Raw genomic sequence first — 13,246 nt, 5'->3', positions numbered from 1 at the left:
AGTTAAATTGAAAAATTACTTCTGATTACATGGTAGAGTGGCGATTCTGGATAATGAGAAGAAAATACTGTGTTTTAATGATATGAGAAAGAATTCTGAGTATTTTCACCATAAACATGTGAAAATGAGGAATTAAGCATAACTTACATGATTTGAACATACAAACTCTGTATATGTAAGGAAACAATACAAGGTATGCAGTACTCATATACCATTTGATGTAAATTGAAATTAAAAATAAATGCATGAAAATTAGTTAAAATAAAAAGATAGCTACAGTTTGAGTTGAAGTTATTTTTAAAACTCTAGCTAAATTATAAAATTAAACACAAATAATATCATCAATAAACCAACTTTAAGAAAGGAGGAAACAACTTTGCTACAAAATGATTTAACACATTAAAAATAAAACAAGGAAATTAATGAGGACATTAAATTGCAATTCTGGGAAAAGGGTTCTATATAAAATGTAAAATTTGTAGATATGTTTGTGAAAAAAAACTTGTGCAAAACTGTCAGTATCAATAAGACAAAAAAAAAGGGAAGAAAGAAAATGACAGAAAGAAAAGTGGCAATTAAAACTACATGTATTGTAAAGTATGCCAGACAATGCCCCGAATCACTAAGAAACAGCATTTCCCAGAGAAGAGGACCCTTTAGATAGTGGGAAGATTGAAACTTCCCTTTGAGCAGCAGAAAAAAGCTAATTACATGGAAGAAGTTGCTCTTGCAAGCATATTTCTCAAAGCTCCTTTCATATCCCGATTCCTCAGACTGTAAATAAAGGGATTCAACATGGGTGTGACCATAGTGTACATCACAGCTACAATGACATCCTTGTCATTAGTGTCATTTGATGAGGGGACAAAATATAGACCAATAATAGCTCCATAATAGAGAGAAACCACAGAGAGGTGAGAACCACATGTGGACAAGGCTTTGCAAATTCCCTTGATGGAGGGAGTTTTCAGGATAGTGGCTCCAATGCGTCCATATGAAACCAGAATGCATACAAATGGCACAGTAATGACCAATGATCCTACAACAAGAATGACAAGCTCATTGATGGAGGTATCTGAGCTAGATAGCTTAATTAAGGCAGACAAGTCACAGAAGAAGTGGTGGACAGTGTTACCTCTAAAGAAAGAGAGACGAGCTAGAAGAATAGTGTGCACAAGGGCACCAGCAAATGATAAAAACCAGGATTCAATGACTAGTAAGATACAGATACTCTGACTCATGATTCTTGTATAGTGGAGGGGGTGGCAGATGGCCACATATCTGTCATAGGCCATGGAAGTCAGAAGAAAGCTGTCAAGATCTGCAAAAAATAAGAAAAAATACACCTGGGAAATGCACCCGGCATATGAGATGGATTGACTGTGTATCAGCATATTCATGAGCATCTTTGGAGCTGTGACTGATGAGAAAGAGATGTCTGTGAAGGCCAAGTGGCTGAGAAAGAAGTACATGGGGGTGTGGAGGTGAGAGTCCAGCCTGATGAGCAGGATGATGAGCAGGTTCCCCAGTACTGTGGTCAGGTATGTAGCTAGAAACAGGGCATAGTACATGCCTTGCTCCTCTGGTTGGATGGGGAGCCCCAGGAGGATGAACTCAGATGCACTGCTCTGGTTCCTTGTGCTCTTCATCTTCTGCTTGAGATGAAAAAAAAAAATCACAGCAATGTGAGAATGGGAAGCATTGCAGTTAAGGTAGAATGAAATCAATGTTTTTAATTAGTGTATTCACATTTTCTAAAAATATTGAACTTTTAGAATGTTAAATGGAGGTTGGTGACTTAGAAACCAGCTTAACATGTTTTTGAGGAACTTGGAAATATCACAAAAATTATCAGATAAGAAAAAAAATCAGCTTTAAGATGTTTAAGAAACCATAGTGGTATTCTGAGTTACAGACTGAAATGAAAAGTCAGATCAGTCATCAATTAATAGCAAAACTAGTCAATGATATAGAATAGTTTGCTAGTCTCTTGATGCTAATCTTACTTCTAGAAGCATATCAACTAATGGTTTAGATCTGAGGCTGTACTGAAACTCAGAGAACATAATGGGTAGCTATGGTGCTCCAATGTATAACTCAGAGACTTAAAGGCACAGATCTACGTTAATATCTTGAAATATCAGATGATATGCCTTGTACATGCCCTTCACACCTTCCCCACTCCAACATTTTCCGGTTTCTGTCACTCTAAAGAAGTTTTCACAAGGTATGTATTTAAAGTCCCTATATCAAGCTTTCTTCTGTGTTCTCTCAACCAAAAGCTAATGATGCCTTTTCAGGTTTGTAGGATGCCAGGAAACATCTGGCTTCTCTAGCTACACCTAGAATTTCCCGAGGAAGAACTTGATCCCTGTCCAATATAATCAAATAACCTTCTCCATTTTCACAGATTTTAATCCAAATTTCTTCTGCTAATGAGTCTTAAGTGATTCTTTTGTTGATGTAATTCTAACATTGCATTAATTATTGCTCCCCTCTTTATCAGTTGAAATTGGAACTATTTGTGTGGACAATCACAAACAATAGTAAAAAAAAATGTTGATTTGTCTATTAAAGCACAGATCCATGTTCCATAAATAAAATCAATTTGAATTTCTTTGTGTTTGAAAGCTGAGAAAGGCTCAATTTTGAACTACTTGCTCATTGATGAGGTTGGTGGTTAAAGGTCTCATTACTACTGCCATCTTGGTTGAAATTACATTTAAAAATCTTGACATTGTCCAGTCCACTATCTTAAATAGTCTAATTTGGTTTTGTTACCAGAGATTAATTACATATTTAGTTATATCAACCATCACTATGTTTGTAATAGTCAGTATATCATAATGAAGTACTAGTTTATATTTTAAAGTTTATAATATTTCCAATATTATAATAAACAATATTTGATATGTTTTACATAAGCATGTATATATGTGTATGAATATGATAAATTCTAGAATGAAATTTGAGGGTATGTATTTATAATTTTGATAGATAGCCAAACACAAGAAGATGAAATTGATGAAGTAGTTTATTTTTAACATAATGTGAATAGAGTCATGATAGTTAAGTGTTTGGAGAGGGCAGGATTTAAGCACTAGAGGAACAGGAAAGCCAAGACCATAGTCAATACAGAAAATCTATGGAGCAGGAATATTACTGAAGAGTCAGGGTGTATAAGACCATTTATGCTCGAATAGAAAGTTTTAATTCTCTGCTTATAGTATTTGTACAGGCAAGAAAAGATTTGAGAAAAGAAGCAGCTAGCTTTAAACATTATACTGTTTAGTGAGTAGAAGAGAATTACAGCAAAAACAGGTATAAAAGGGAGGTGAACATTGGTTTTTTGTAGCAGTTTCAATACAATATAATTACTGGTACACCTGAATGTGTCAGTGGATTTTATACAGTTACAGAGATTGGCCATAAAATTTGAAAAAAATCTTAGCAAGACTTAATGGAGGTTGAAGAGAAACTATGCATCTTTCTCTTCTCCTAAATTAAGTACTGTATGAATATGAGATAAATTGTTTTACATGGAGATACTGTGCTATCCTATCATCTCAAACTTTAGATTAATTCTTAATTCATGATAAAAACTGTACATAGGACTGTGTTGTGGAAAAGTAGATCCCAGGGCTAGCAGTACACAATGAACTTACACACTCAAGCACATACACTCATATGACTGAGTGCAAATCCTCCCCCTACTTTTGCATGGATGATAAAAACAGATACCTTCAAGTTCAAGGAGTGAGAAGGTCCTTCCATTTCTCTCTAGAAGGTATGGGAGACAGTATAATAAGTAGGGTCTCTAAGGGACAAAACATACCATATTTGCAGTCAGAAGCCTCATCAACTCAGAACAAAACCAACATAGATATACTGACAAACATTTTCCTGCAGCTCTTGAGAATTTGGTACAAACTCTAATTTTACAAAAGACAGAGAGGATCCCAGGGGATAAGACTTCACATCTTGAGTCTAAATTAAAGGCAAGCTATAATTGTTAAGTTTCCACTGTCTCCTTGGGGAACACAATTACCTGTTGAAGTAGCAAAGGAAAGTTTGTTTGTCCATGGAGAAATAAAGGTTAAAAACAACAGGAAAGCAACTGTGAACGTTATGGTCCACAAATCTCTCTAGCGTCTTATTTATTTGGGGGGGGGGATATGACTGAGAGTCTATAATGAACTAAGTTTGTGGCTGAGTGTGATAACTAAAATTTGGAGCCCCATGGCACTGTAACAGTGACAGAAATGCACTAAAATCATCACTCTGGATAAAAAGGGTGAGATGCGTATGTATGATCATCACTCAGACCAAGGGGAATAGAGCCATTCCCTATAAATCTTATTCTTTTCTTCAAAATCAGTGAGATTGGTGTTACATGGATACAGTTCTCACATATCCAGAAGCTATCAGTAAAACTTTCCATTTAGCTCCATACAAAATTCATCCCAAATCAATACTTACATCTCTAGTTCATATCAGAAGAAACATGGAAGTCTAAGTTCAATAACATGTGATATTTTACTCAAACATAATATTTTTATTGATACTTTGAGGTATTAATAATACATAGTATGTATTTTGATTATATTAGTGCCCCTCCTCTCCTCTGATCTAATGCCTTCTCTATTCATTCTAACACTTTCCTACTTTGTGTTATCAGTTTTTATTATTTTTATAACCCAGGTCCAATTTGTGTTGTTCATGTACAACTGTGTGTGACACCATTCCCTAGAGCCTAGTGGGACAGCAGAAACCACACTCATAACTCATTTAACTTAACCCTGATTTGTCCTTCCTCTAAGACCCACCAAATGTCAGTAGTTCATCATGGATTTCATGGCATAATAAATTTGAGGAATCAATTATAGGACATAACAAGCATGGATTGGAGGTACTGTAATTATAAAAGAAAGACCTGCTACAATAAACCAAAACAAACAAACAAACAAACAAACAAAAAGCCCTGTGTATGTTTTTTTTTTTTGTTTTTAAATAGAATTTGTGCCCAGTTGTTGTGTCCGGCCAGCCTACTACATGTTTGGGTTCTAGGCTGGAAAGGCATTTTGGAAACCTGGAAGAGAAGAAGGGCTCTGCCCCACAGCAGCTAGTTGGGCCCACGTGGGCCAACGATCAGCTGGAAGGATGAGAAAAATGATTTTACAATAATGTTTTTTCTGGCCAAAGAATTGTCTTGGGCACAGCTAATATTTACTTACCAATGAATATAATTAATAACAATTATGAAAGCTTTCTTTATTTTTTCTAAAACCTTTTGTAGTAAACTAAAACCCTAAGTAATAAAAAGATATTGTCTCTGAATCTTTTGGGTGAGAGCAAGGATTTAAGGTAAACTTCCCTTGAGAAGCATTAGTTAATAAAATACTTTTCACTTAGGAAACAATACACACTGAAATATTCAAACTCTTAGCTTCTTGTATAGAAGCAGAGACAATAAAAAATTTTCTTACATAATGTAAAGCTATATTATCCATACCTAGAGGCAAAATTTTCAAGTGATTAGCAGTTCACCAGAAGCAAACCCTTTATCATGCAAGGAAAAAAACGAACCTTTAAACCTATAATAACTTTACATGAAGTAGGCAAGCAATCGTATTGCCTTTATAAGTTCTACAGTCTGATTGACCCTTCTATAAACTTTGAATTAGAACTTTATTTAGAACAACATCTGAATACATCTGTAACACTGTTCATTTAGCTAAAACAAAATTTCCCTGGAGGCAGGGAGAGGCAAGTTTCAAGAGCTTCCTTAGGCACCGTTTTTAAGACAAAAGAAAGTCACACAAGCCTTGCCAAGGATGCTCTGAGATTGTATGGCTGTATGGCCACAGAGAGCTGTATTAGTGTTCTCATAAGATGACTACTTTTGTAATTATCTTAATTAACAATATATGGGTGAGTAGAAAATCTTAAATTTGCAATCAAACTGCAAGCTGCAGTCAATGGAACACTGGCAGGTTTAACCATAATTTTCAAGTTTCTTTTGCAACGTTAGGATAATATCTACAACCTTGGGAAAGCAAAACCCAAGTTTAAAACAATTTATCATCTATAAAATCAATATTTGAAGCATTACTATCATGTTATGAACTTTGGCTGTCAATTAATATCTATGAATACATGCAAGCTTTAATGTTTTAATAAAGAGGCATTGCTTTAAATCTTATCTTAAATTTTACCTTTTGATATAGGAACCACATTACTTATTATCTAAACTAGAAATATCTTTAGAGACCCAGGCTCTTGGTCTGCCTTATGCCATGTGTCAGAAGGACTCTAAACTTGAGTTATCAAATTTAAGACTAACCATCTGTAGCAATGTAACAATTATTAATCTTAACCAACAACTTATGAACTGAATGTGAAAACAAGCAGATCACATTACCAATAAAAAAAAGGACCAAATGAAGCAGTTACATTTAGACCAATCAGGGAATATTAATTTTTCTAGCTACAATCATAGAATAAAAGGCACTTTACCATTTGTCAAACACATTAGTCACGAACCATTGATCAGCATTTTTACCCCGAAACTAAGAGGCTGTGCACTCACCCATTTTTTCCTAAAACGAACAGTTTTTCCAGAAGGGACGCTCATGCCATGTGTTTGTTTCCTGGATGAAGCATGTGGAGCTCTCGGCTTTGCAGATAAAGTTTTTTTTTAATATTTTTAATTAGGTATTTTCCTCATTTACATTTCCAATGCTATCCCAAAAGTCCCCCATACCCTCCCCCCCCACCCCCTTACCCACCCACTCCCACTTTTTGGACCTGGCGTTCCCCTGTACTGGGGCATATAAAGTTTGCAAGTCCAATGGGCCTCTCTTTCCAGTGATGGCCTACTAGGCCATCTTTTGATACATATGCAGCTAGAGTCAAGAGCTCCGGGGTACTGGTTATTTCATAATGTTGTTCCAACTATGGGGTTGCATATTCCTTTAGCTCCTTGGGTACTTTCTCTAGCTCCTCCATTGGGGGCCCTGTGATCCATCCAATAAGCTGACTATGAGCATCCACTTCTGTGTTTGCTAGGCCCCGGCATATTCTCACAAGAAACACCTATACCTGGGTCCTTTCAGCAAAATCTTGGCTTAGGAATTCTCTGGTGGAATTTTTAGGGTCACTTATATATACTATCATATCATCTGCAAAAAGTGATATTTTGACTTCTTCCTTTCCAATTTGTATCCCCTTGATCTCCTTTTGTTGTCTAATTGCTCTGGCTAGGTTTCAAGTACAATGTTGAATAGGTAGGGAGAGAGTGGACAGCCATGTCTAGCCCCTGAATTTAGTGGGATTTCTTTCAGCTTCTCACCATTTACTTTGATGTTGACAACTGGTTTGCTGTAGATTGCTTTTATCATGGTTAGGTATGGGCCTTGAATTCCTGATCTTTCCAAGACTTTTATCATGAATGGGTGTTGGATTTGTCAAATGCTTTCTCTGCATCTAATGAGATGATCATGTGTTTTTTTGTCTTTGAGTTTGTTTATATACTGGATTACATTGATGGATTTCCGTATATTGACCATCCCTGCATCACTGGGATGGAACCTACTTGGTCAGGATGGATGATTGTTTTGATGTGTTCTTGGATTCGGTTAGCGAGAACATTATTGAGGATTTTTGCATCGATATTCATAAGGGAAATTGGTCTGAAGTTCTCTATCTTTGTTGGGTCTTTTTGTGGGTTAGGTATAAAAGTAATTGTGGCTTCATAGAATGAGTTGGGTAGAGTACATTTTGTTTCTATTTTGTGGAATAGTTTGTGAAGAACTGGGATTAGATCTTCTTTGAAGGTCTGATAGAATTCTGCACTAAACCCATCTGTTCCTGGGTTTTTTTTGGTTGGGAGACTATTAATGACTCCTTCTATTTCTTTAGGGGATATAGGACTGTTTAGATCATTAACCTGATCTTGATTTAACTTTGGTACCTGGTATCTGTCTAGAAACTTGTCCATTTCATCCAGGTTCTCCAGTTTTGTTGAGTATAGCCTTTTGTAGAAGGATCTGATGTTGTTTTGGATTTCTTCAGGATCTGTTGTTATATCTCCCTTTTCATTTCTGATTTTGTTAATTAGGATGCTTTCCCTGTGCCGTCTCATGAGTCTGGCTAAGGGTTTATCTATCTTGTTGATTTTCTCAAAGAACCAGCTCCTCCTTTGGTTGATTCTTTGAATAGTTCTTCTTGTTTCCACTTGGTTGATTTCACCCCTGAGTTTGATTATTTCCTGCCTTCTACTCCTCTTGGGTGAATTTGCTTCCTTTTGTTCTAGAGCTTTTAGGTGTGTTGTCAAGCTGCTAATGTGTGCTCTCTCTATTTCTTTTTGGAGGCACTCAGAGGTATGAGAATTGCTCTTAGAAATGCTTTCATTGTATCCCATAAGTTTGGGTATGTTGTGGCTTCATTTTCATTAAATTCCAAAAAGTCCTTAATTTCTTTCTTTATTCCTTCCTTGACCAAGGTATCATCGAGAAGAGTGTTGTTCAGTTTACACATGAATGTTGGCTTTCCATTATTTATTTTGTTATTGAAGATCAGCCTTAGTTCATGGTGATCTGATAGGATGCATGGGAAAATTTCAATATTTTTGTATATGTTGAGGCTTGTTTTGTTACCAATTATGTGGTCAATTTTGGAGAAGGTACCATGAGGTGCTGAGAAGAAGGTATATCTTTTTATTTTAGGATAACATGTTTTGTAGATATCTGTTAGATACATTTGTTTCATAACTTCTGCTAGTTTCACTGTGTCCCTGTTTACTTTCTGTTTCCATGGTCTGTCCATTGGTGAAAGTGGTGTGTTGAAGTCTCCCACTATTATTGTGTGAGGTGCAATGTGTGCTTTTTGCTTTACTAAAGTTTCATTAGTGAATGTGATTGCCCTTGTATTTGGAGCACAGATATTCAGAATTGATAGTTCCTCTTTGAGAATTTTACCTTTGATGAGTATGAAGTGTCCCTCCTTCTCTTTCTTTGATGACTTTGGGTTGGAAGTCGATTTTATTAGATATTAGAATGGCTACTCCAGCTTGTTTCTTCATACCATTTGCTTCAAAAATTGTTTTCTAGCCTTTCATTCTGAGGTAGTGTCTATCTTTTTCTCTGAGATGAGTTTCCTGTAAGCAGCAAAATGTTGGGCCCTGTTTGTGTAGCCAGTCGGTTAGTCTATGTCTTTTTATTGGCGAGTTGAGTCCATTGATATTAAGAGATATTAAGGAAAAGTAATTGTTGCTTCCTATTATTTTTGTTGTTAAAGTTGGCATTCTCTTCTTGTGGCTATCTTCTTTTTGGTTTGTTGAGAGATTACCTTCTTGCTTTTTCTATGACGTGGTTTCTGTCCTTGTATTGGTTATTTTCTGTTATTATCCTTTGAAGGGCTGGATTTGTGGAAAGATATTGTGTGAGTTTGGTTTTGTCGTGGAATACTTTGGTTTCTCCATTTATGGTGATTGAGAGTTTGGCTGGATATAGTAGCCTGGGCTGGCATTTGTGTTCTCTTAGTGTCTGTATAACATCTGTCCAGGCTCTTCTGGCTTTCATAGTCTCTGGTGAAAAATCTGGTTTAATTCTGATAGGCTTGCCTTTATATGTTACTTGACCTTTTTCCCTTACTGCTTTTAATATTCTATCTTTTTTTAGTGCATTCGTTGTTCTGATTATTATGTGTAAGGAGGAATTTCTTTTCTGGCCCAGTCTATTTGGAGTTCTGTAGGCTTCTTGTATGTTCATGGGCATCTCTTTCTTTAGGTTTGGGAAGTTTTCTTCTATAATTTTGTTGAAGATATTTGCCGGTCCTTTGAGTTGAAAATCTTCATTCTCATCTACTTCTATTATCCTTAGGTTTGGTCTTCTCATTGTGTCCTGGATTTCCTGGATGTTTTGAGTTAGGATCTTTTTGCATTTTGCATTTTCTCTGATTGCTGTGCCAATGTTCTCTATGGATTTTTGTGCTTCCTCTTTAAGGTCTTCTCCCTTTTTAGCAGTGTTCTCCTGTATTTCTTTAAGTGAGTTATTAAAGTCCTTCTTGATGTCCTCTACCATCATCATGTGATATGCTTTTAAATCCGGGTCTATCTTTTCGGGTGTGTTGGGGTGCCCTGGCCTGGGTGAAGTGGGAGTGCTGGGTTCTGATGATGGTGAGTGGTCTTGGTTTCTGTTAGTAAGATTCTTATGTTTGCCTTTTGCCCTCTGGTAATCTCTGGAGTTAGTCAGGAAGGTGGCCGGATGTCTGGAGCCCGAAAAGGGTGCTGCCTCAGAAGCTCTGTGGCTCCTGCCTGTCCCAGAAACTGTTAGCTTCTGTAATGCACACTCTCACCTGTGCAGACTACTTTTAGTGGAGTCCCAGAACCGCAGATAAAGTTTTTTATACCATCTTTATTATCCAACATATAACATAGAACATTCATTCATACAGACTGGACACGAACATACATGAATTGAACATGAGAACAGATTGGTGCACCACACATTAGACAAGACACTAAAGGGAGCAGAGTACTACTTCTGCTATAAGGCCCAGAGAGAACAAAGCCTGGCACTCCTGAAATTTCTCTCTGCTTTTTGGGACATTTTCCTCCCTCATGATGCAGTTTTTTGTTTTGTTTTGTTTTGTTTTTTTTAACTGCGGCAATCCACCTGATTATTAATTTCTGTTAATAAGCCCTTTCTTGTCTCACACCTAAAAATGTAGCTTCTGAGAGCTATGGCTAACCGCCTAACAGTCCCTAGTCCCTGATAAACCTCACTGCTGAACCTAAGTGAATTAGCGCTTGGGTTTAATGCTGTTTCAACTTAGCCATACCAGTATGAATTTCCTTTGATTATTTTCTTCTTCTATGGAGCTCCAAAGCAGCAGTGCTTCTTCCAAAAGTCCTTTGCCGTTTCTCAGCCCTGCATTGGTTCGCCAAATGTTGTGTACGGCCAGCCGACTAAATGTTTGGGTTCTAGGCTAGAAAGGCATTTTGGAAACCTAGAAGAGAAAAGGGGCTAGGTGGGCAAGAAAAAGATGCAGCCAAGACAGTCATTCTGATCAAAGCTCAATTTTACTATTCTGCACGCAGTTATGAAGCAGGGGAAGGGGGCCCAATTCCTGCCAAATAATCTTGGAATCCAGTAGCAGGGTGACCACGTGATGGCTTTGGAACAGGAAAGCGGCAGGCTCCAGCAGTGGGCGTGGCTGAACAATTGAGTGGCAAGCTCCACCCCTGAGCAAGCAGGTTTCAGGCTGGGGGAGGGGAGACTACACCCAGTACTGGAATTTATATGTTCTAACTCTAAACTTCACTATTGTTGTATTTGTTTAGATATGAAATGTCTCCTCAAAGACAAATTGTTTATGGCTTTGTCTTCAGCTTGCTGAGCCAATAATTGAGATACAATTGCATCATAAGAACTCTGAGGTTGTTAGTGAATGAAATTATAATGTGAATAAGCCATAGGAAGTGATAGAAAGTGGAGGAGGTGAATAATTTGAAGAATAAGACACTGGAGGTGTTGTTGTAAGCCATCCCGGCCTACATGAACTGGCTACTCCTGGAAGGCAGGCTGGGGCTGAAAGAGAGATTAGACGGTAAGAGAAATAATGAAGCCAAGACAAATTTTCTCTGATCAAGGCCCGTGAGTTTACTAAGAGACTATGCTTATAAAGGGGGAAGGCCCATCCCCCTGCCCCCTGCCAGTCCAATCTTGGTGCTTTGTTGCCATGCTGTCACAATTGTTTGCCAGGCTGTTGCTTATTCAGGAATGCCTCAGGAAGACAGGTTTAGTCTCTCAGCAGGTAGCAGCATCTTGGAGAAGAGCAGGGCAGTTGTCACATCAAAAGAAACCAGCCAGGTGGGCGTAGTGGTACACGACTTTAATCCCAGCACTCGGGAAGCAGAGGCAAGTGGATTTCGGAGTTCGAGGCCAGCCTGGTCTACAAAGTGAGTTCCAGGACAGCCAGGGCTATACAGAGAAACCCTGTCTCAAAAAACAAAACAAAACAAACAAACAAACAAAAAACCCGCAAAACAAACAAACAACAACAACAACAAAAAACAAAAAAAGAAAGAAAGAAAGAAAGAAAGAAAGAAAGAAAGAAAGAAAGAAAGAAAAGAAAAAGAAACCAGCCAAGTCGGAAAGCTGCACCACAGGTGGCTCCACCTCAGTGGCGACAAGGTCAGCACCAGCCCACTTCAGGCTGGGGGAGGCTACAATCCCCCCCTGATTATATAATAAAAATGGCTGGACCGAGACATAAATTTTATTTATGCTCCATAGTCCTGCCTAGGAGTTATGGTGGCAGGCGGCTGCGCCTGGCTTGGGGACTCAGATTTTTCCGAACCATTCTTATCTGTCAAGGAGCATACATGCAGCTTGTTTGTGTTTATTTTACACAAACATGACTCTGTGGTATATTATTAACAACCCACAGCCTCTTGGCATGTATCTCTGTCTTAGATTGATATAGTTCCGAAATCTGGTTGTCTGTCATTGGCTGACCGGCCCTCATAGCACACCTTGTTCCCAAATCAGACCAAAGCCACAATATATACTTAAAATGCTTCTTCATGTTGATGAATTTCTGCCATCTGCACTTGCTGGAGGTGAGGCTGCATGCTTGCTGAAATCAGGATGTAAGGAGAGACTGACCTGCTTGAAAAACAAATTCGAGATACTTGAAAAACAACAGGATAAAAGCTTCTTTTGGAAAGTCCAGGTACTTTATTCCATTGCAAATTAGTAACAATCAAGCTCAGACTCTGACCTCCCAGTGTGGGGGAGGTGACTTTGCGAATTAGCAGATAAGCCAAAAAATCTCTGAGAGTGGAGGCTGTGCTCCAAATTAACTTTTTCAGCTAAAAAGGATTTTTAGCCATCAAAGAGGTTAGAATCATACTTACTAGAAGATTCAAGATCTGTGTCCACTGGATGAACCAGTCTTTCAGGCATCCATCGCACTCCATCTTCTTTTTGTGAAAAAACACAGACAGAACCTCTTCCCCAGATTAAAATGGGATCTGAACCATTCCACGTATTAGTTAATGGGTCCTGCCATTTAACTATGGCATAAGAACTGGAAGTAACTGGATGCCAGTGTCGATCCGCTGCAGACTGACCTTTAACATCAGTTTGCAAAAAATTTAAAATGAACAGGACAAAAGCAAGATGTCCTTTTGGTGATATTGGGGGGTATAACTGCCCCTGTTTTGTTGTTAAAAGCCATT

The 13,246-nt window shown here is 37.8% G+C and overlaps 1 protein-coding gene across 1 annotated transcript; it reads right to left on the bottom strand.

The window, feature by feature from the left end:
• Positions 1-707: 707 nt before the first annotated feature.
• Olfr348 (olfactory receptor 348) lies at positions 708-1,649 on the bottom strand. The gene has a single exon (NM_146944.1). It carries the CDS (start codon positions 1,647-1,649, stop codon positions 708-710), a length of 942 nt encoding a protein of 313 aa, NP_667155.1.
• Between the last annotated feature and the right edge of the window lie 11,597 nt (positions 1,650-13,246).

The sequence above is a fragment of the Mus musculus genome, chromosome 2, assembly GCF_000001635.26.
Source record: "Mus musculus strain C57BL/6J chromosome 2, GRCm38.p6 C57BL/6J".
Lineage (NCBI taxonomy): Eukaryota > Metazoa > Chordata > Mammalia > Rodentia > Muridae > Mus > Mus musculus.
This window is presented reverse-complemented; position numbering and strand designations above follow the sequence as displayed.

Coding starts and splice junctions, on each gene's coding strand:
- Olfr348 (NM_146944.1), bottom strand. CDS start 1,649: ATGAAGAGCACAAGGAACCAGAGCAGTGCATCTGAGTTCATCCTCCTG.